Genomic DNA, 23,851 nt, shown 5'->3' with positions numbered 1-23,851 from the left:
CACCAGATTATAAACAGGATAATCAGCATTGTTAATCATTACTCTAATTATTGTTATTTTGGCTCTTATATACCAATACAACAAATCTCTCTCTTCAACTAGAATACTTTGGAAAAGGCTATTGGAGGGCACACTGTCACTCTTTACTCTATCCTTGAGTTTTCCTCCAAGATGAGAAAATGACAAACTGAAATGGCAAAAGATATAGGGAAAAACTAGTAACTCAGCAGCACACTGCACTAGATAGGTGAGCATAAAACAAGCGAAGGTTTCATCTCTTAAAATCTGTAAATAAGAAAAATCAGGAACTACATCAGTGAAAATGAAAGGAAAATGGACTGAACTGCATGCCTTTATGGTACAGTGTTTGGAATCAGAGACTTTGCAGCCCTACTGCCTGGGTTCAAATTCTGTCTCTATACTTTTTCTGTTTTAGGCATACTCAATTCTGGGTAAGTTTCTGTAACCTCTTAATGCTTCAGAGAAAAATGCCTGGCATACAGTAAATACTCAGTAAGTGTTAGTTTTTATTTTTTCATTCCTATCCTTTATAATAAAATCCTCTGTAATGTTTTGGTAAGGAATTCCATTTGTTTTAGTATAAAAAAGGAAAAGAATGACTATATGTTCATATTCTAAGATGTGATTTTATTTCTGACTATATAGTTCAATTTCAACCTGACTTATCTTTATCTGTTTCCCTCTGAAGTTGGCTTCTATCTGGACCCAGAAGAGACTGGCCCAACCATGTTTCTGAGTTCTTGGAAATCTCATCTGAGTTCACTCGGGCTTAGACACTGACTCTTTGGAACCCCTTGGACCTTGGACATTTCACCAGCCTATGCTAACACTGCTAACCATCTGAGCCTGCAGCCAGGGGCTCACATCACTGCATACTCACTCCAGGAAGCTAGTGACTCGAGAGATAGGCCCTGGAGCTTGAACTCTTGATTCACCACATGGTGAGACCCATTGTTTTACCTCTGCTTGGAAGCCAGATTCCAAAGTGTCTTGAACAGCATAAATAAGATCCAGTGGCATCCCTAAGCTCTAGAAACCTTCCTCAGATAATAAAAGCCTATTTCTCTTTCTAAAGCTCTTATAGTTTCTCAACTTGCAGACATAAATGCCTACTGGTTCCCCTTCATATCCAAAAGCTTTCTTTTCCTTCATTCTTAGAAACACTTACTCCTTCATGATTTAAAAATCTTGAACTCTTCTGGTTACTACTCAAGAAAAATTATTTTCCTTGAATTCTGGAAACATAAGCACTCTTTTCAAAAGTTTCTAAACCCAATATAGTTTTCCTGACACACACTAACACTTACTAGCCTGATGTGTAGCTCCTAAGGCTACAGAGGCCAGAAGAATCTTATGGCTCAGTTAAAACCACCAATCATCCCCAAGGAACCAGCAAAAGGAATGTTATATTATTGTCCACAGAAATTTTGCAAAGATAAAATTATCAAAATAATCAAGACTTTAGCATCACAACACTGAAAAAATAATCTAGATTCAGGTATATAGAGAACAAAGAACCCTACAGAGATTAAGAACATTCATACTACTTAAAAACATTATGATGTTAAAAAATAGACTGTAAAAATCTACTGTTTTTAATAAAGAGAACAAAACAGTCAAAGTTATTATCATTAATATCTGAGGCAATAAGCTTTGTAAAACTCTGATTTAGGCTGTGAGGAGACGCTGTAGACGTACTAGTTCAGTAGAATACTGTGTCATAGCAATGCCAAAGTGCTCTGAACATTTTTTAGACATTTATTCTAAATGGCCACACTCATCCCTTTATGGGCCATCAATAGTGTGTCAGAACTTGCACAGAGACCACTCTGTAAATCTGAACTGTTCCTTTAGCTCTTCATTCTCAACTCTTCTTAGCTTATTTCACCTTGGCAAGCATCTATCCTGCCTCTAAAATCTAATGACGGCCTGGTCCTGAATGACGTGGCCTCAGGCAGAAGACAAGGCTTTGCCGTTGAGACAATGTGGTCACAACCAAGCCTCACTGACAGCAGCTTGCCTGTTGGCTGCCCCAGGTCTAAGGGGGAAAGATGCTAAGTGACAGATTAGAAATCTGAGTCCATAAAGTGCACCAAATGTAACATCACCATTAACCTCCCATTTTCCTATACTTATGACAACCACGAAGAACTGAACCCTTATCCAAAGTGACACCTTCTTTTAAGAGGCCAGAAGGGAACACATTCTCAACACTGATCTTTAACAGAAAAAATACTCCCACCCTAAGTTGCCATTCCACCAAGTCAGTTCCTGTGATCATCTCGGTGACAGGATGTTCCACTTGCAGCCTTGTATTCATCTCCATAAAGTAGAAATTGTGCTTTGAGTCCATGATAAACTCCACGGTTCCTAGAATATAAAATACAGTGGTCACATTTCAACAGCATTAAGTCAATAGGAATCAAAATCTTTCACAAAAGATCATATCAAGTTTTATGGCCACCTTCATTGAATAGTAAACAGTTTGCTTTTCATGAAGAAAACATCTCAAATTTTGTCGCAGCAAATGATTCTCAAAACTAGGGAGCCACATGAAATTTAACAACAGAAAAGTACGTTTGGGGTTTTGAGCAAATGGCAAGCCCAAGTTATGAATCAGTCAACTGTCAGACCAGTGAGAACATGACTGGACCATGTGTTACTGCTCCTGTGCACCAAGTCCCTAGAAACCTCACACTCTGACATCCCATCTCACTCTAACTTCGTGGAGAAAAACACAACATTTTTTTCTCTTGATTGTGTGCTTTGGAAGTGTCTTTAAAAAAGTCCTTCTTCTAGTGACCCACTGGGAGATTACTCAGTAACTAAACATTATGTTAATGTCTTCTTTTTTTTTAATAGAAATTTTCCTTTGTTTTATTATTTTAAACATTTAAAACATTTATTGAGAAGAACTAAATAAATGGAGAAATGTTCATGGGTAGGAAGACTCAACATTATCAAAATGTCAGTTCTTCCCAACTTGTCACAGACGTTATCAGGGAAATGCAAATTAAAACACTGAGATACACACCTATTAGAATGGCCATAACCTGGAACACTGACAACACCAATGCTGGTAAGGATGAAGAGCAGCAGAAACTCTCCCACAAGCTGGTGTAAATGCAACATGGCACAGCCACTTTTGAACAGTTTGGTAGTTTCTTACAAAATCAAACATACTCTTACCCTGTGATCTGGCAATCATACTTCCTGGTATTTGCCCAGAAGAACTGAAACTATGTCCACACAAAACCCTGTACATAGCTGTTTATAGTAGCTTTATTTATAATTCAGAAATGAGCTATCAAGCCATGGAAACATATGGAGGAAACTTAAATACATATTACTAAGTGCAAGACGCCAATCTGAACAATGAAAAGGCTATGTACTGTATGATTCATTCCGGAAAAGACAAACTATGGAGGCAATAAAACAGTCAGTGATTGTCAGGAACTGGAGACAGGGAAGACTAAGAGTATCTTTAGGGCACTGAGACTATTCTGTAAGATGCTACAATGGTGGATAAATGTGGGCTGCATGTCATTATCTACTTCTCCAAACTCACAGAATGTACATCCAGAGTGAATCCAAACTGTAAACTATGGGCCCTGGGTGATAAAGATGTGTATATGCAGGTTCATCAGTTGTAACAAAAGTACTGTTTTGGTACAGGATATTGCTAGAGGAGGAGGCTGTGTGTGTAGGGGCACCTGGGGCATGGGAACTCTCTGAACTTGCTGCTCAATTTTCCTCTGAACCTAAAACTGCTCTAAAAAGCTAAAGTTTACTAATTTTAAAAAATGCAAAAATTTCATTTTAATGATTTTATTTTAAAATAGGGTAGAAAACATCAAATAGCATTACATATAATTAGGCTAAGTACTGTTTAAATGTTTCCCCCAAATATATATGTATGTAAACCAACATTTATGTTCGCATACTGGATCCAAATGTAAAATGTATTTCTTAATGTGGATATAGTCAAAAGTTTGAAAGTCAATGATTTAAAAACTATGTATTTCATTTGCCTTTCAAAACACAAATAATTTTTCCTCCCCTTCTATTAGAAGCAAATCTTAAAATACCTGCACCAACATAATTTACAGCTTTAGCAGCTCTGACTGCAGCTTCTCCGAGCTTTTTTCTTACTTCAGGTTTAATACCAGGCTATGAAAAAATATTTGAAATAAATTTCCATTAGTACTTTGTTCTACAAGAGGTTTCCATTAAGATTCAATGTTACATTTCTATGTCACAAATACTACATTAAAGAGATAATAAGGATATATATCTATTTCATCATGAAATTCTGTCTTACACCACAGTTCAACTGTCTATGTAACAAAGTATAATGATTCTGTTAGTAATTTCTATGAATTGCAGATATTACTTAGCACCTACAAAATAACCATCTTTTCTTTCTTTTTGGCTGCGCTTTTTGGCTTGTGTGATCTTAGCTCTCTGACCAGAGATAGAACTTGGGCCCATGGAAGTGAAAGTGCAAAGTTCTAACTACTAGACCACCAGGGGATTCACCAAAATAACCTTCACGGCCATGTGTGCAGTTAAAATTACTTGTATCAGTACTAAAACTTTGAACAATCTCTTTTTGTCTCAAAATGAGTAAAGGAATATGGGTCATATGTCCCAAAATTACTTTGGAATAAAGGTAAACCTTGAGATTGCAAGTTAATAAGAAATGTTCAAGGACTTCCCTGGTAGTCAGTGGTTAAGACTCTGAACTTCCACTTCAGGAGGTATGGGTTCAATCCCTGGTTGAGGAACTGAGATCCTGCATGGCACAGCCAAAAATAAAAAAGTGTTCATAAAGAGAAATGTATATCAAAAGTAGGCAAAACTTTTTAACATTGTTCAGTGGTGCTCAACAGATTTTTATTTATGCAATCACTGCTTGAAAATAAGGATTTATTGAAATTGTTGACATTTACTTCATACAGTTGTGCTCATTTCACATGCTAATAAGGTTATGCTCAAAATTCTTCGGCTAGGCTTCAGCAGTACGTGAACTGAGAACTTCCAGATGTACAAGTGGGATTTAGAAAAGGTAGAGGAACCAGAGATCAAATTGCCAACATTCACTGGGTCATAGAAAAAGCAAGAGAATTCCAGAAAAACATCTACTTCTGCTTCATTGATTACTCTAAAGCCTTTGACTGTATGGATCACAACAAACTGTGGAAAATTCTTCAACAGATGGGAATACCAGACCACCTTACCTGCCTCCTGAGCAATCTGTATGAAGGTCAAGAAGCAACAGTTAGAACCAGACATGGAACAACAGACTGGTTCCAAATAGGAAAAGGAGTACGTCAAGGCTGTATATTGTCACCCTGCTTACTTAATTTATATGCAGACTACATCATGTGAAATGCCAGGCTGGATGAATCACAAGCTGGAATGAAGATTACCAGGAGAAATATTAACCTCAGATTTGCAGATGATACCACTCTAACAGCAGAAAATGAAGAGGAACTAAAGAGCCTTTTGATAAGGGTGAAAGAGGAGAGTGAAAAAGCTGACTTAAAACTCAACATTCAAAAAACTAAGATCATGGCATCAAGTTCCATCACTCCATGGCAAATAAAAGGGAAAAAGTGGAAACCGTGACAGATCTTATTTTGGGGGGCTCTAAAATCACTGCAGACAGTGACTGCAGCCATGAAATTAAAAGGTGCTTGCTCCTTGGAAGGAAAGAACAAACTTAGCATATTAAAAAGCAGAGACGTTACTTTGCTGACAAAGGTCCATATAGCCAAAACTATGGTTTTTCTAGTAGTCATGTAAGGATGTGAAATTTGGACCATAAAGAAGGCTAAGTGCCAAAGAATTGATGCTTTCAAATTGTGATGCTGGAGAAGACTTGAGAGTCCCTTGGACCGCAAGAAGATCAAACCAGTCAATCCTAAAGGAAACCAACCCTGAACATTCATTGGAAGGATTGATGCTGAAACTGAAGCTCCAATACTTCAGCCACCTGATACAAAGAGTGGACTCACTGGAAAAGACCCCGATGATGGGAAAGATTGAATGCCAGAGGAGAAGGAGATGACAGAGGATGAGGTGGTTGGATGGTATCACCGACTCAAAAGGACATGAGTTTGAGCAAGCTCTGGAAGACAGTAAAGGACAGGGAAGCCTGGTGTGGAGCAGTTCATAGGGTCTCAAAGAGTCAGACATGACTTAGTGACTGAACAACAACTTGAAACAGTACAATATATTCTGCAACAGAAATTAAAGTCTGAATATAGTATGAGAATAACAAACTGATTAACCAGAAACTTTAGATCCATGATCTTTTAGAAATACATATTTTTAAAAAACTCATATATAACTTCGGACACAAAAGAAGCCTATAGCAGTAGCAGGTTGCAAAGAAATGTAAATCCCAAAATAGGTAATTCTAGGAGTAGTTCTTGCCTGGAGAATCCCAGGGATGGGGGAGCCTGGTGGGCTGCCGTCTATGGGGTCGCACAGGGTTGGACACGACTGAAGCAACTTAGCAGCAGCAGCAGCAGCAGCAGGAGTAGACCATGACCCAGAAAACAAGCTGTACCAATCAAGAGGTAGTCTCAAAGAGATGTACACAATTCTAAGGGGACAAAGTTGCCAAATAAGAGCAAATAGCTCTCCTATACAATAAAACCTTTAAGTTGGGAATACCATTAGTATATTTTAGGAACATCTGAAGTAGCAGTTAAGGAGTCTTCTTCAGAAAGAATACATTCAATTAACATTCTTCAAACATGCTAGGTAATTACAATTTAAAATCTGCATGGAAACAGTAGCTGTTTACTGTAAGCCAGGTCCAAAGTGGATCAGGGCAGCTTTTTCTAGACACTATCCAGAAGGATCCAAGCCCTAGTGTGCCCTCTGAACACCAACCTGCTCCTCATCCCTAGCACCACAGTGAAATCGGATTACTACTACTGGAGAGCAGCTGTTCAGCAGCACTTTGAGGGAGACACTAGCTTCACAGATTTCTGACATGAAAGTATGGGGTTTACAATATAGAAAAGCGGACAAATTTCTTTACAAGATCCTTACCCCTGGGGCCTCTTCAATGATCTTCTGATGTCTCCTCTGTACACTACAGTCTCTTTCAAACAAGTACACGACATTGCCATGGTGGTCACCAAACACCTGCACTTCTACATGCCTATTTAAAAACCCAACGAAAAGTCTCCATTTGTAGGTTGAACATTCAAGAAAAAAAATTATATACATGGAATGAGTGAGAAATAAGAAAACTGAGAAAACACTGGAGACCGTATCTATGACCTCACAGTAGGAGGAAGTAGCAAATACAAGCTGACAAGGGAAAGACTGATAAATCTGACTATATCAAAATTACAACCTACAGCTGCATGTCCTGTATCCTCCAAAAGTCAGTGACAACATTTTTTTTAAATGACTGGAGGATTTTAAAAAAGCAACTCTTATAGTCAGATTTTAAACTAAGGCGGACTGAAAATTACAAGGGCTTATCCCATAGAAAGGTTAGGGAATAAATTTACATGGATCATTAGTTTTTTAGAACATATAATATTGAATAAAAAAACAAAAAAAGTCACTTTAATGTTGAGTGTAACATAGTATAATTATCAGAAATCATATTAAGAATAAATGCACCTCACATTTAAAAAAAGAAGGGTAACCCAGACCATTTGGTGAACATGAAAGCATTCTTCCCAGGAGATTCATTTTGACATGTTCACACTGTAGTTCATCTCACACATTCACCACTAAAATACAGAAATTTTTTTGCAGTTCAATTTTTGTTATTTAGTTGCTAAATTGTGTCTCACTCTCTTCCAGCCTGCCAGGCTCTTCTGTCCATGAGATTTCCCAGGCAAGAATACTGGAGTGGGTAGGCATTTCCTACTCCAGGGGATCTTCCTGATTCAAGGATCAAACCTGCGTCTCCTGTACTGGCAACTGAATTCTTTACCACTGAGCCACCAGGGAAGCCCTCGGTTGAGTTTTTAGAGTAAAAAGCATCAAACATACAAGAAATTTTTAAAAATCCAGGAAGTCTTCTGATGTCCTATTTCAGCACAATGGCTCATTTCTGTTCCGTTTTGTTCACCTCATGAACACTTCATTAAACCCCTTGGAAGATATGTTTTTCCTTCACGTATCACTTCTACTGAATGTTCTATTTTAAAATGTCCCAATTTGTCCAACATATTCTCTTGACAAAATAATAGGAGCTGATTTCTTCCTTTTGGATTTGCCTCCTTGATCTTTTCTGGTTTTATTTACTCGTAAGCTACCAACACCAAACTCATTCTCGCTATCATTATTTTGAATAAACTTATCTGTGAGATCAATTAAGAATCGAAAGCCCAAGAGATTCTATGTCCCCCTAGTAATCTTCCTTTCATTATAGAGATCCAAGTTCCTGACTCTACCGCACCCACTGACGCCCCCTTATCCTTTAGCTGTCCCAGGGAAGGAGACACTGAAGCAGGAACTCCAAGCTCTGAAAGGAGCACTGGAGGCCACACCAAGAGCACAGGACAGCTCTTTTCTGACGTCTCAGAAACTGGAAACATTTTCCCTTGGCTCTTTACAAAGGACGCCCTCTGACAATCTGTGTTCTGTTAGGATTCCTACAGTTGTCAAATCACTCTTGTTATTTCCCTTTTTCTGATGATCCTTTTCTGTGTTGTTTTATCTAACGTAGAGATTCTGGAGCACAGTGTCTGAGAACCAGGAAGTGCATCAAATCCCAGTCACTCCAATTCAGTCATTGCCGGGGTCTGGCTAGATACACAGATGCAGCTGGTTTCTAGTAGGAATGCCTTGATATTTTCTAAGAGTTCTAAAGTTTTTATTTTCCTATTTACACTTTTAATCCATCTAGAATGTATACTGAATATAAAGTGAGGAAGGAGTCTGATTTTTTTTTTTAGATTAAAATAGTACACTTTGAAGACTATTACCTATCCCAACCTTTCAAATAAGCTCAATAGTTCTAATCAGATATATAATACATTTTGATTTCTACTTTTCTCAGTTATTGGCACCACATTCTTCTGGCCCTCCATTAATTCAACAAGTAATTATTTAGCAGAATATAAAATAGTGTGATTATCATGATATTGAAATGTTATTACTAGAAAATACAGAAGACAAATATGTAGAAATGCTAATACTTATAATGATTTTGTTTTCCATATCTTGTATTTTTCAAGTTTGTAATGTATTTATATTACTTTTCCTGATGCCTATCATGAATAAAATATTTTGAGACTGACTTTTTTTAAACTGTCACATTCTAAATGAATTTAATTTACTGTGCCATGCTCAGGGACAATTCTAAATTTTGTAAGGCTTGAAATAAAAACAATTTGGGAGCCCACTTTAAGAAAAGTACAAAAAATAGGTATAGAATCTTCAAAGGTGCCCAAAGAAGAGAAGGGACTGAAGCTTTAGCTCATCATCTTCAAGGTAAATCTCTCTCTGGTTATTGTTACAAAATGAATTATTCTTGATAAAGTCACTTTTGACTTACAGGTTTATATATGTGTGTGTCTGTATATTTAACACAAAATCTATGAAACAAGAAGCTTTTATAATCAGTATCTTACTTTAAGCAATACACGTGAAAATAAGATTTCTAATAAAATAAATTAGAAATGCATATGGTATTTGCTATAGTGGCACCCAGAGAAGCAGTTTAGTGTGGTCACTGGGAGTGTGAATTCCAGAGTCAAATTGCCTGGGTTCAAATCTCAGCTTCACCAATTCCTAATTTGGAGACCTCAGGCAATTCAGATGACCACTCCGCTGCTCAGTATATTCACCTGAAAAAAAGAGAACAGGGCGTACCTAATGGGACTGTTGCAGGAATTAGATTAGAAATGGAAGGACAGCAAGATTACTACTTGCTTCGCTGGTGGCTCAGTGGTAAAGGATCCACCTGCAATGCAGGAGACCTGGGTTCGAATCCTGGGTTGGGAAGATCCTCTGGAGAAGGGAATGGCAACCCACTCCAGTATTCTTGCCTGGAGAATCCCCATGGACAGAGGAGCCTGGCAGGCTACAGTCCACAGGGTTGCAAAGAATCTTAGAAATATACTAAGATTACTACTTAGTACATGTGAAATACTTAAACCCTGGCCATGGTTAAGTGCAAAATAAGGGTGAGTTATTAGTATTATTTGTTAACATATCACTTATAATTACAATTCAAGTTGGGTAACTATTTCCATTTTCTGAACATCTCAGATGATGCTTACAGAGTTCTGTAATATAAAGCTTAATTTCTTACAAGAATTTTACTTTGAAAAGACTAAATGCCATCAACAAGAAATACAATGAATGAATTAATGATACATCTTTATCATGGAACCAATAAACACCCAATAAAAAGAATGAGGTATATCTGTATTTACTGCCAGAGAAAGATGTCTACCATATAATACTAGCATATATTATTAAGGTTCTATTTACTGTTCTTCTGTATGTATCTTGTATTCTGTGTGTCTATGCATAAATGTTTCTATTCATGTAGAAAATGCCTGGAGGACTACATACCTTAATAGGTGGAGTGGGACTGAGGAACTTGATGTACTCATGTACTCTTAGAACTTTATATTTTACATAATGTGCTTGCATTTCTAACTCAATTTTAAAATCTGAGTCAGAAAAAAAGAGCTGAACCTACCTTGGTGTGTCCACAAACTTCTCAATCAGCATGGCATCATCATTGAAAGACTTCTTAGCTTCTCTCCGTGCTGATTCTAACTGCTCTTGAAATTCTTTTTCAGATCTAACGATCCTCATACCCTAAGATGGAAAGATAGTGATGTCTACAGTATAAGTAAAACAACTTAGACTAGTCCAAAACAGAAAATACAAGCACGCACAACCTTACTTTTCCTCCTCCACCACAGACGGCTTTAATCATGACGGGGTAACCAACTGTCCTAGCGTGCTCTTTCAGGCATTGGTCTGACTGGTCCTCCCCGTGATAACCCTCCACAACAGGCACTCCAGCAGCAGCCATGATGGATTTAGATGTGCTTTAGAATAAAAAAATTGATACGCCCCAAAGCTATGAATTATTTCATACAAGAAAAACACAAATACTGCCGAGTCTATAAAATACAATGGAACTTTAAAAAGAAAACACTCCATAGGAAAGAAAGGACTATAGTCTGAGACAACTAATATTAATACAATTGTTAAAATATCTACTAGTTTTCTCAACCCAGTTTTCATATGGTAGTTCATTCCAGCCTGTTTTTTAATCCCAAAAAACTGATCAACATATTGATTACCAACACAATTATTATGCTTGATACTTGAATATTTTCTGTAATGCATTGTAGTGGCATATACATATTGTGACATAAAGATATATTAACCTATTACCTAGGTCTATCGTAGGTAAAATAAACCATTTCAATTAATCTTCTGATGGCCATATTTAAAAGATATACGCTCATACCTCTTTATACCCATGTCTCTAATTGCTGATGAAGGAGGACCTACAAAAATGATTCCTTCTTGCTTACACAGTTCAGCAAATTCCATGTTTTCTGAGAGAAAGCCATATCCTGGATGAATAGCCTAGAAGGGAGAAATGAACAGATAAGCTTTCTGGTGCCCCACTGGCAGACTGCGGCACAGGTGATGGCATCTCCCTCTGGGGAGGCCCCTCCCTATGCTGACAGGTACACATGGTCTCTATCAGAACATGTTTCCAAAGAGACGTCCGAACTTTACTTTTCTAATATATTTTTAATTGAAGCATATTTGATTTACAACTGAATTTTCATACTAAAGTTCTGAAGCCTTACCTGAAACAGAAAAACCAATATTTCTTTTATGGTGGTAATATCATATCAAATTTACCATTTTAACCACTTTCAGTGTATAGTTCAGTGGTGTTAAGTATGCTCACAATGTTGTGCAACCATCACCATCCATCAACCCCCAAATTCTATACCTATTAAATAATAATTTCCCATTCCCTGATAACCTCTATTTTATTTTCCATCTTTTCTGTACCTGATAAAAGGGAATCAAACAATATTTGCCTGTTTGTCTCTGGCTTATTTTATTTAGCATGCAATTTTCTATTAGAATATCAATCCTCTTTACGGCTGCCTAATGGTCCACTGCAGTTATAGTCCACATTTTGTTCATCCGTGTCTATCTGATAGACATGAGACTGCTTTGGTTACTGTGAATAATGTTGCTATGAACATTAGTAGGTAAGTATCCTGCTTTAAATTCTTTCAGGTATATATGAAATGTCAAGGAATATTTGCAGTTAGGAGTAAAGAACTTCAGGGTGGTAAAGCAGGTAGGTGGCGGTTTGCTCTCTCTACAAAGCTGGCCTAGAACTGAAACCGTGTGCCCAAAAGTTGCAAAGAGCACCCTTACACAATACTAACTCATTTAGCTTCAGGTCACTATCTGCTGATGCTGGCTTTCCAGAAAAAAAGCTAAGAATCAAACAAGAGTCATACAGTCAAACAGTAGTAAAGTCTGTATACACTTCAGTGAAAAAGGACCCTCTTAGATTTTAACCTAATCACTTGCAACTTACTCAGAGTTTTAAGAAATTTACTTGGCTGTCTTATCCCACAGAAGAGGAAAATCAGTAACTGAATGACTGCAAGATTTCTAAGAGAAACATCCTGACAGTGAAAAGGGACAAAAGAGAAGAGAGTAAAAAGCGGAACAGGCTTATGTGGTTTAGCAAGGAGTAAGGCAACTTCAACTTCAATACTCCTGAGGGCATTTCTGTCCTTTTAAAATAATAATTAAGTATGTATAATTATAATCAAGAGAATGTGAAAAGGAAAAAGCTTATCCAACTCTATTTCAAAACCGTTATGTCCAAAGAACCTTTCAAAATAAAAGGGGTAAGCTTTAGACATCTGGGAAACTCCTGTGACTAGAAAAACCCACATCTTAGGAACAGCACATAGCAATATGCTAGATACTGAATACAAATAATCACATTTTGAGGTCAGCTCAGAGTTTTGTTCCTTTTAAACCAAAGTTCGATTTTAGTCATTTTATATGAAATGTTAAATATTATTTATGTAAGGCAAAGTAAAACAGGTCTACATGCCAGTCCTATCTGATTTTTTAACAGCTTTTTTAAAGGTAGAATTTACAATATGAAACATTCACCCATTTACAGTCTGATGAATCGAGCACATTTAGATAACTGTGCTGTAACTGGACTGTGACTATACCCCAGCTTTATGACACTTCTGCCAGAATTCCTATATGCCCGTATGCATAAATGATGAATCCTTGCTCACAGAACCAAGCAACTACTGACTTGCTTTCTTTCTATATAATTTTACCTCTTTTAGAAGACTCATATAATGGAACCATATAGTCCACAATTTTATATGTCTGGCTTAAACTTACCATAATTTTCTGTGGTTCACCAGCAAAAAGAAAAAGAAAGAGTACTGATGCATGCCACAACAAGGATATATATACCACTTTTGTTTACAGACTATATGGCTATATCACATTTAAAAAAAATAATTTTATTTATTTTTAGTCATTGAATTTTTGCTGTGCTGAGTCTTTGCTGCTGCCGGGGCTTGTCTCGTTGAGGGGAGCAGGGTCTACTCTGGTGGTGCACAGGCTCCTCATAGCAGTGGCTTCCCTTGTGGAGCACAGGCCCCAGGCACAAGGGCTTCAGCAGTCGTGGCCACGTGCTCAGCAGTTTCGGCTGCCAAGCTCTGAACACGGGTGTAGGTGCTTCCCGCATGTGGGATCTTCTTGACCAGGGATTGAACCTGTGTCTCCTACATTGGCAGGTAGATTCTCTACCACTGAGCTACCAGGGAAGCCCACACATATTGGTTTTTACTAATTTGGATTTTTCTCAGTTTTTGGCTATTATGATTAATGCTATTATAAACATGCATGTGTAGGTCTTTAATTTTTCTCAGAAATGTTTCATAGTTTTCAGTAGATAGGTCTTGAACTAACTTTTTTACTAAGTGTCTGATTTTCATTGATGTTATTGCAAATACAACTGCTTCCTTAATTTCATTTTCAAAGTGTTTGTTGCTAGCCTCCCTTCTTTTGGAACAGACACTTAATTCAACAGAACCCTGATTAACTAGATAAATACTCTCTTTTTGAAACTAAAAAGAAAAGCAGCTGTCTCTTTGCAAACAATAATGTTCAAACACTTATGGGAATGGCCTCAAGGAATTTAACTAATTTCTTTTAGGGTGAACACTGATATATACAAACCACAGTATCCTCAAGCATTTGAATGGATTAAAAAGGAAATCTAACAATGCTACTACCGCCAGTGGGCTAATTTCCTAGCCATCAGCCAAGTGTTTAATTGCCGATTCACCCTGGTGCGACACAGGATTCCAAGCCTTTTTAGACTGTTCATCCTTTGGTAGTAAGACACCTTTAACATGAAAGACAGAAAACTGGTATCATCTCCTACCCTTAAATCTCTGCCAAAATAATTCCTTCCATGTTTACAGTTTGTGTCTCTTCTGCTCTGCGCTTGATCAAGCATATACATAGACACAAAGTTGTTGCTGTTACTATTGGCTCTGTCTTCAGCAAAACTGAGATGTGTCTGCTTTCCACGGTGGAGCAGACAACTGATATTCCTCAAATCCTTGTTTTGTGTGTGTATGATTTTGAAATGTCTCTAATAAAGTTATTTATTCCTGGTGGCACATTAAAAGAAACTGGAGCACTTTCACAAAACATTCGTGTTTAGGAGCTAATCCAGGTAACCAGCTTTTCACTAAATAATAATATACTTACAAAAAAAGTAAGGAAGTCGCTCAGTCGTGTCTGACTCTTTGCAACCCCATGGACTATACAGTCCATGGAATTCTCCAGGCCAGAATATTAGAGTGGGTAGCTGGTCCCTTCTCCAGGGGATCTTCCCAACCCAGGGATCAAACCTAGGTCTCCTACATTGCAGGCGATTCTTTACCAGCTGAGCCACAAGGGAAGCCCCTTTACAAAAAAATGTACATTGTAAGTATACAGCTTTTTTAAACATAGTTTTCATAAATACTCAGTTCAAGAAACAAATAATCATCAACATTCCATCAGAGAGCAGAAAGCTCTCTTCCAGGTAATTTTAGGTCCTGCCCAAGGTACTACATCAACACTTTCTTTAAAAGGCTCCTCAGTGATTCTAATCTTTAGCCAGAGCTTACTACTGCTACCTCTTTCCCAGCCACAGAAGACCTGAGACAACTGACAATCAAGAGGACCAGTCTAATGAGCATGCTTACCATTGTATCTTCCAGAGTCTCTCAATACAGCCATGTCACGGAACAAATTACCAGAAATTTAGCTCCTGAGTAAATTTTACTCTAGTGTCTATAAAAATGCCTATGTCAAAATGGCCACATTTAGAATTCTACATGGAAACACAAAAGACTTCAAATAGCCAAAACAATTTTAAGAAAGAACAGAGCCGGAGGAACCACACTCTCTGACTTCAGACCATACTACAAAGCTACAGTAGTCAAAGCAGTATGGTACTGGTATAAAAATAGACATACATCAATGGAACAGGTTAGAGCCCAGAAAAAAAAATCCATATATTTATGTTCAATCTACAACAAAGGAGGCAAAAATATACAATGGAGAAAAGACAGTCTGGTACATATAAAGCCACATGTAAAGGAATAAAATTAGAACATTCTCTAACATCATATACAAAGATAAACTCAAAATGGATTAAAGACCTAAATGTAAGACCAGATACTATAAAACTCCTAGAGGAAAACACAGGCAGAACACACTTTGACATAAATTGCAGCAATATATATTTTTTTGATCAGTCTCCTAAAGAAAAGGAAATAAAAGCAAAAATAAACAAAAGGAACCACATTAAAATTAAAAGCTTTTGGTCAGCAAAGGAAACCACTGCCAAAACTAAAACACAATCTACTGAATGGGAGAAAATGTTTGCAAATGATATGACTGATACGGGATTAATATGCAACATATAAACAACTCATACAATTCAACATCAAAAAAACAAACAACCTGATTAAAAAATGGGCAGAAGAACCCAATGGACATTTTTCCAAAAAGGAAATGCAGATGGCCAACAGGCACATGAAAAGATGCTCAACATCACTAATTAACAGGGAAATACAAATCAAAACTACAATGAGATATCACCTCACAACTGTAAGAAGGGCTACCATCAAAAAGAACAGAAATAATAAATGCTGGTAGGGATATGGACAAAAGGGGATACTTCTGCACTGTTGGTGGGAATGTAAATTGGTGCAGCCACTATGGAGGCTTCTCAAAAATCTGAAAAGAGAACTACCATATAACCCAGCAATTCTACTCCCAGGTATATATCTGGGGGAAAAAAATGAAAACACTAATTCAAAAACATATATGCACCCCAATGTTCACAGAAGCATTATTTACAATTGCTAGGATCTGCAAGCAACCTAAATGCCCATCAATAGATGAATGGACAAAGAAGATCTGATATATGTACACAATGAAATACTACTCAGCCATAAAAAAGAATGAAATTTTGCCATTTGCAGCAACATGAATGGACTTAGAAGGCATTATGTTAAGTAAAATAAATCAGACAGAGAAAGACAAATATGGAGTCACTTATATGAGGAATCTAAAAAATACAACAAGCTAGTGAGTACAACAACAAGGAAACAGGGAGTTCCCTGGCAGTCCAGTGGTTAGGACTCAGTACTCTCACAGCCAGGGTCGCAGGTTCAATCTCTGGCCAGGAAATTAAGACGCTGCAAGCTACGCTGCATGACCAGAAAAAAAAAGCAGACTCACAGATACATCGAACTACCAGTGCAGAGAGGGAAAAAGGGAGGGGCAAAACAGGGGTAGGAGACTAAGCAGTATAAACCATTTTGTATAGAATAAGCTACAAGAATACATTCTACAACATGGGGAACATAGCCAATATTTTGTAATAACTGCAAGTGAAATGTATCCTTTAAAAATTGTATAAAAATTAAAAAAAAGAATTCTACATCTTTTGCAAACTTCTTTCAATATCACTGCTGCTGCTGCTGCTAAGTCATTAATCAATGTCCTTTATTAAAACAATCAATACGATTCTTGTCAAAGTGAGGGCAAGGTTTGCTTCCCTAATTGGCAAATAGCCTTTTAGTGAAGAACGCTGTGGGCTTCCCAGGTGGCCCTAGGGGTAAAGTCCCTGCCTGCCAAGGCAGGAGATGTAAGAGACACGGGTTTGATCCCTGGGTTGGGAACATCCCCTGGAGGAGGACATGGAAACCCACTCCAGTATTCTTGCGTGGAGAAACCCATGGACAGAGAAGCCTGGCAAACTACAGTCCATAGGGTTGCAAAGAGTTAGACGTGACTTCGCATGCACGCAAGCAAGCAAAGAGCCCTGTAAATTGTAACCTACCAAAGAAAGCTGAGCGCTGAAGAACTGATGCTTTTGAACTGTGGTGTTGGAGAAGACTCTTGAGAGAGTCCCTTGGACTGCAAGGAGATCCAACCAGTCCATCCTGAAGGAGATCAGTCCTGGGTGTTCTTTGGAAGGAATGATGCTAAAGCTGAAACATCAATACTTTGGCCACCTCATGCAAAGAGTTGACTCACTGGAAAAGACTCTGATGCTGGGAGGGATTGGGGGCAGGAGGTGAAGGGGACGACAGAGGATGAGATGCCTGGATGGCACCACCAACTCAATGGACGTGAGTTTGAGTAAACTCCGGGAGTTGGTGATGGACAGGGAGGCCAGGCGTGCTGCAATTCATGGGGTTGCAAAGAGTCAGACATGACTGAACGACTGAACTGAACTGAAACTTCCTTTTTGATCAGGCAGCTTTCTCTGGCCTAAGTTTTCTGATTTAATTCCAATCACTATGCCCCAATAATAGTCCCATATTACTTGTTTCTTGCTTTTACTCTTAACCACTATCTGTAATACTTGCAATTCACCTCAAATCTTAAATATCTGGGCAAAACGTGTGAAGATTATTTGTGTTACTGTAACACTATTTGTGTTCTTACAGCATCTAATGTAATACTAATCCAGATAGACATGGCGTTGACAAACTCCCAGAATTAACATATGACACATTTGCTACAGAGTCATTACTTACACTGAAAAATGGTCTCAGTGAACTGCCATTAAGAAGGAAAAGGATTTTCACCTCTTTGATTAGAAAGCAAAGATAAAATAAGGAAGCTTACAAGAAGTTATTTTTGAAATTTCTGATTAAACCTTCCTCTTTCCCAAAATGCCAGACAAGGTCTATTAAACACACTAGTAAAGTAATGCTCAAAATTCTCCAAGCCACGCTTCAACAGTATGTGAACTGTGAACCTCCAGATGTTCAAGCTGGATTTAGAAAAGGCAGAGAAACCAGAGATCAAATTGCGAACATCCGCTGGATTATCAAAAAAGCAAGAGAGTTCCAGAACAACATCTAGTTCTGCTTTATTAACTATGCCAAAGCCTCTGACTGTGTGGATCACAATAAACTGTGGAAAATTCTGAAAGAGATGGGAATACCAGACCACCTGACCTGCCTATTGAGAAATCTGTATCCAGGTCAGGAAGTAACAGTTAGAAATGGACATGGAACAACAGACTGGTTCCAAATAGGGAAAGGAGTACGTCAAGGCTGTATGTTGTCACCCTGCTTATTTAACTTCTATGCAGAGTACATCATGAGAAATGCTGGGCTGGAGGAAGCACAAGCTGGAATCAAGATTGCTGGGAGAAATTCAATAACCTCAGATATGCAGATGACATCACCCTTATGTCAGAAAACAAAAAAGAACTAAAGAGCCTCTTGATGAAAATGAAAGAAGAGAGTGAAAAAGTCGGCTTAAAGTTCAACATTCAGAAAACGAAGATCATGGCATCTGGTCCCACCACTTCATGGCAAATAGATGGGGAAACAATGGAAACAGTGATAGATTTTATTTTCGTGGGCTCCAAAATTACTGCAGATAGTGACTGCAGCCATGAAATTAAAAGACGCCTGCTTATTAGAAGAAAAGTTATGATCAACTTAGACAGCATATTAAAAAGCAGAGACATTACGTTGCCACCAAAGGTCCATCTAGTCAAAGCTATAGTTTTGCCAGTAGTCATATATGGATGTGAGAGTTGGACTATAAAGAAAGCTGAGTGCCGAAGAATTGATGCTTTGAACTGTGATGTTGGAGAAGACTCTAGAGAGTCCCTTAGACTGCAATGAGATCCAACCAGTCCATCCTAAAGGAAATCAGTCCTGAATATTCATTGAAATGACTGATGGTGAAACTGAAACTCCAATAGTTTGGCCACATGATGTGAAGAACTGACTCATTGGAAAAGACCCTAATGCTGGAAAGATTGAAGGTGGGAGAAGGGGATGACAGAGGATGAGATGACTGGATGGCATCACGACTTGATGGTCATGAGCTTGAGTAAACTCTGGGAGTTGGTCATGGACAGGGAGGCATGGCGTTTTGCAGTCCACGGAGTCGCAAAGAGTCAGACATGACTGAAAGGCTGAACTGAACTGAACTTATTTTCTGCCTCAACTACCAGAGTGTAGCTTTAGATACAGGGTATAAACTCTAATTAGTCATTGCTGCATTCATACTTAGAAGCTGGCACAAAGCAGAAGACCAAATAATGCCTGCTGAGCAAATAAATGCATGAATGAGATGTCAAGGGGGAAACAGTACTTTAGGCACATAGAACAATATAAGCAAATGCTCGGAGAAAGAAGCATAATGTGTAAAGATGGAGAAAAGTTCACTGTAGCCATTATAAAGAACTGGTGATGAGAGGTAAGTTTTGATAAATACTGGAAACACTCAAATGCTAGGCTGAAGAGTTTGAACTTTATCTTGTAACCACTGGGGATTTACTCACTGGGGAACAGGATGAGACAGGGTGTAAGTTATTGAGAAAAAAATAAAGAGTAGGCGGTATTGAGGAAACAAGTGTTTAAGAAACATCTGTCTTATAGTAAAAGCAACTGCTAGCAGTAATCTGCCTAGCACAACTCATTGAATGGGCAGGGGATTTAGAAGCAGGGAAATCAGATGAGAATCAGAAAATCCAGATAGGAGATTGTAAGGACTGGCTGTGTGGTTAAAAAGAACAACTTCTGGAGACAATTCAAAGAAAGATTCAATACAAGTTGGTTCCTGTTTTATTTTGAAGGATGAGAGACGTAATAACAGTAAAGTTTTGAGCCTGAGATATTGAAAAAGCAGGGAGCAAGGCCCTGGAATGAGACTGGGAAGTCAAGAGGGAAAAAGACTCCTTTTTTGATTCTACTTTTCCTTATAATTTAGACCACCATCTATTTCTGCTAAAGAATCTGATGTTCCTAGGACGTGTCTTAGAAGATAGAGGATTTCTTGGAAGACAGAGGATCTCCCTCTTAAATATGTAATTAAAACCTCCCTCTACCTGTTTCCCCAAAGATCTAAAGCACAGGATTCAGTAAGAAGGTAAAGTGGCTGATGAGTGAGAAGGGACACATCTTGTTTACAATAACAACCCCATTCAGTTCAGTTCAGTTCAGTCGCTCAGTCGTGTCTGACTCTTTGCGACCCCATGAATCGCAGCACGCCAGGCCTCCCTGTCCATCACCAACTCCCGGAGTTTACCCAAACTCATGTCCATTGAGATGGTGATGCCATCCAGCCATCTCATCCTCTGTCATCCGCTTCTCCTCCTTCCCTCAATCTTTCCCAGCATCAGGGTTTCTTCAAATGAGTCAGTCTTCACATCATGTGGCCAAAGTATTGGAGTTTCAGCTTCAACATCGTCCTTCCAATGAACACCCAGGACTGATCTCCTTTAGGATGGCTGGATCTCCTTGCAGTCCAAGGGACTCTCAAGAGTCTTCTCCAACACCACAGTCCAAAAACATCAATTCTTCAGAGCTCAGCTTCACAGTCCAACTCTCACATCTATACACGACTACTGGAAAAACCATAGCCTTGACTAGATGGACCTTTGTTGGCAAAGTAATGTCTCTGCTTTTGAATATGCTATCTAGGTTGGTCATAACTTTCCTTCCAAGGAGTAAGTGTCTTTTAATTTCATGGCTGCAATCACCATCTGCAGTGATTTTGGAGCCCTCAAAAATAAAGTCTGACACTGTTTCCACTGTTTCTCCATCTATTTCCCATGAAGTGAACAACCCCATAATCAAATGTAAAAACCTTAGGAATAGTTAAAAAGAGAGAACAAGTTCTATAAATAATAAGTAACTTTGTGTAAACTACAAAACTTATTCCTCTTGCAATGCAGATTTCTTCATGAACCTACTACCTGTGCGGCGGAGATCTTGGCCACTTGAATGATTTTTTCCATAGAAAGGTAGCTCTGCTGAGAGGGAGCAGGGCCGATGAGGTAGGCTTCATCTGCCTGTGGAAGGAATATTACAGGCTTAACAGACCACACAGCTAGGATACATGAGTACACTGTACAGAACTGCTGGCTGCCTAAGAACAATGCAAGAACTGAGAAAGAAGCAGCAGCTCATGTCTATGTTACAAAAATTAGCCAGCTTGGAATCTTTTACATGAGATACCAAAACTTGACTTTTTATGAATAAAACACACAGAGTGAAATTAAAGTGCCCTGGGTTAGGAAGGAAGAGGCGTTAGTCACAGCATTATTATTAGCAACAAGAGTAACCTTAAATGTAGTTAATGCCAAAAACGTAGTTTGAAAACAGACAAAATATACCACAGATGTAATACAGCAAGAAATAAAATTACAAAGTTTCCTGAAGTTTTATAATTATTACAGTGTGATAATACTCCTTCTGGGGGCACATGTATGAGTGTATCTCTGGACGGAGATCTAGAGGAGTGTTTGCAGGGTTGGGTGAAAGACATAACATTTTAATCACTCCTGGTTAATCACCCTTTGAAATGGTGTCATTAACATACATTTCTATCAGCAAATTAATTTCTAACCACATTAACCGACACTGAATAGTATCCACCTTGCATAGGGGTAACATGGAAATCTGCTTTTCAAGCTATCAATCTGGCTGAAGTGCAGAAAATATTGTGAGAGGGGGTCAAGAGGAGAAGTAGGCAAACCACGTACAAGGCTACAGCATCTGACCAGGTGAAGATGACAGCGGTTTTGACTTAAGGTGCAGGTGGTAGAGGGCAGAGAGAAGTGGAAAGAAATGTTTGAGAAGCAGAATTAACAACAACTGGGGATTGTCTGGATGGGGGCGGGGGAATGATGTACACTGGGGATGAGGATGGGAGATATTCAAACAACCCCCGAATCTCTGGCATTATTATTTTTATAAGCAATGGTATTGTGATCTACTGGGTTAAGGAAGTCTGTAAGAAAAGCAGCTTCAGTAGAGAGATGAAAGGTGATGAGTTCAATTTCCGACATACTGGTTTGGTGCCCATCCGGGGGAGCTGGACAGACATGGATCACATTCAAAAGGAAGGCTGGGCTAGAAACTCACTTTTGGAGGTTTTTAGCAAAGGAGTTGATGATATGATCTAAAGTGATACGATCTAGAGTGCACAGTGAGAAAAGGAGAAATTGGAAGATTCTTGTAGGAGACAGAAGGATTCCATAGCGCAGGAAGACAACTGGCCTTGGACGGGGAGAGGACGGATGCAGACGCAGTGAGTGGGTTCTATGGCAGGAAGCTCAGTCCTACGTCCTCTGTGAATTGGGATCAGGTGAGAACAGATGGTCGAGGCAGACTCAGAGGCCGGAATGGAGCAAAATGGGTTCCAGATAGAATCTGAGGGGAAAGTGGCCAGACAGCTGCATGGGCCTGCTGTGCAGTGTGGAAAACCCAGGTGAAGTGGGTCACCAGGAATTTGTCAGTCTTTGGAGTCTTGCTGCAGCCAGAAAGGCCAGTAGCTAAATTCATCCTTGGTTGGGTTCTGTCTGGTGTTAATAACTAATAACAATCAATAACAATCACAAACCTCAGGGAAGTAAGGTCCTTTCAGTTATAATTTACAGTTAAGCCAAGGCTCAGAAACATTAAGTGAGTTGTCCAAGATCCTTTGGCCAGTAAGCAGCAGTTGGTAAGTCTGACCTCAGTCCTTCTCCTGGTAAATCAAGGATCTGGACGTGCGCCACTGACAGTGGGATCTGTGGGTCAGCCACATTCTCTGAATCAACCCTTGTTGAAACAGGACCTTGCCTATAAGTCAACTGCACCACTAAGCACATAGCTTAGTTCCACTGGTGTTATGTCTGGTTACCAAGATAAATTATTACTGAACAGGTTGAACTTACCTACTTAGATACTGTTAACACTAGCAAATATAAACTGTCAACCAAGAAGTAAAATACTGACACAATAAACAAATAACAGTCACTTACAAAATTTGACTTCTGGTTTTAAAAAACGTACCATGTCAACATGCATGGAATTCCTGTCGGCCTCACTATAAACAGCCACAGACTGTACACCCATTTTTTTGGCTGTCCGTATCACTCTGCAGGCAATTTCTCCTCTGTTTGCAATGAGGACCTTGGAAATGTTTTTTCCTGTTTAAAATACCATGAAAACCATATAAAAATATTACTGGGGAATTAAGGCATGAGAATGCAAAGTATAGTTGTCCTTCAGTATCTGTGGGGGACTGGTTAACTATTTGGTGACCATAAGTACATAACCCCACACCTCCTAGAGCCTAAGGGCTGATAATGTGACATCACCCTGTGACATCACCATTTCCTCACCATCAGCCAATCAGAGACTTGTGCACAAGCTCATCACATATCCTGAGACCCATCTCCCTCACCTGACTTCTAAAGATG

General features: G+C 38.7%; 1 protein-coding gene across 3 annotated transcripts in view; it reads right to left on the bottom strand.

Annotated features, from left to right (window-relative positions):
- MCCC1 (methylcrotonyl-CoA carboxylase subunit 1) overlaps positions 1 to 23,851 on the bottom strand; it is a 52,645-nt gene that overhangs the window by 21,229 nt on the left and 7,565 nt on the right. For 2 of the 3 annotated variants that reach the window (XR_011144643.1, XM_068967163.1), the window contains exons 3-10: positions 23,442 to 23,578; positions 21,356 to 21,454; positions 11,504 to 11,625; positions 10,928 to 11,075; positions 10,718 to 10,839; positions 7,090 to 7,201; positions 4,110 to 4,191; positions 2,264 to 2,391 (exon numbers count right to left, since the gene is read on the bottom strand). Coding sequence is in view for 2 of the 3 variants with exons in the window: in XM_068967163.1 (XP_068823264.1) it covers positions 2,264 to 2,391; positions 4,110 to 4,191; positions 7,090 to 7,201; positions 10,718 to 10,839; positions 10,928 to 11,075; positions 11,504 to 11,625; positions 21,356 to 21,454; positions 23,442 to 23,578 (950 nt within the window). In the remaining variant the exon portion in view is untranslated. The remainder of the gene's footprint in view (positions 1 to 2,263; positions 2,392 to 4,109; positions 4,192 to 7,089; positions 7,202 to 10,717; positions 10,840 to 10,927; positions 11,076 to 11,503; positions 11,626 to 21,355; positions 21,455 to 23,441; positions 23,579 to 23,851) is intronic. The other variant, XM_068967172.1, reaches the window with a different exon arrangement.

The sequence above is a fragment of the Capricornis sumatraensis genome, chromosome 1, assembly GCF_032405125.1.
Source record: "Capricornis sumatraensis isolate serow.1 chromosome 1, serow.2, whole genome shotgun sequence".
In the NCBI taxonomy this organism is placed as follows: Eukaryota; Metazoa; Chordata; class Mammalia; order Artiodactyla; family Bovidae; genus Capricornis; species Capricornis sumatraensis.
The sequence above is the reverse complement of the archived record's forward strand: the minus strand, read 5'-3'. Positions and strand labels throughout refer to the sequence as shown.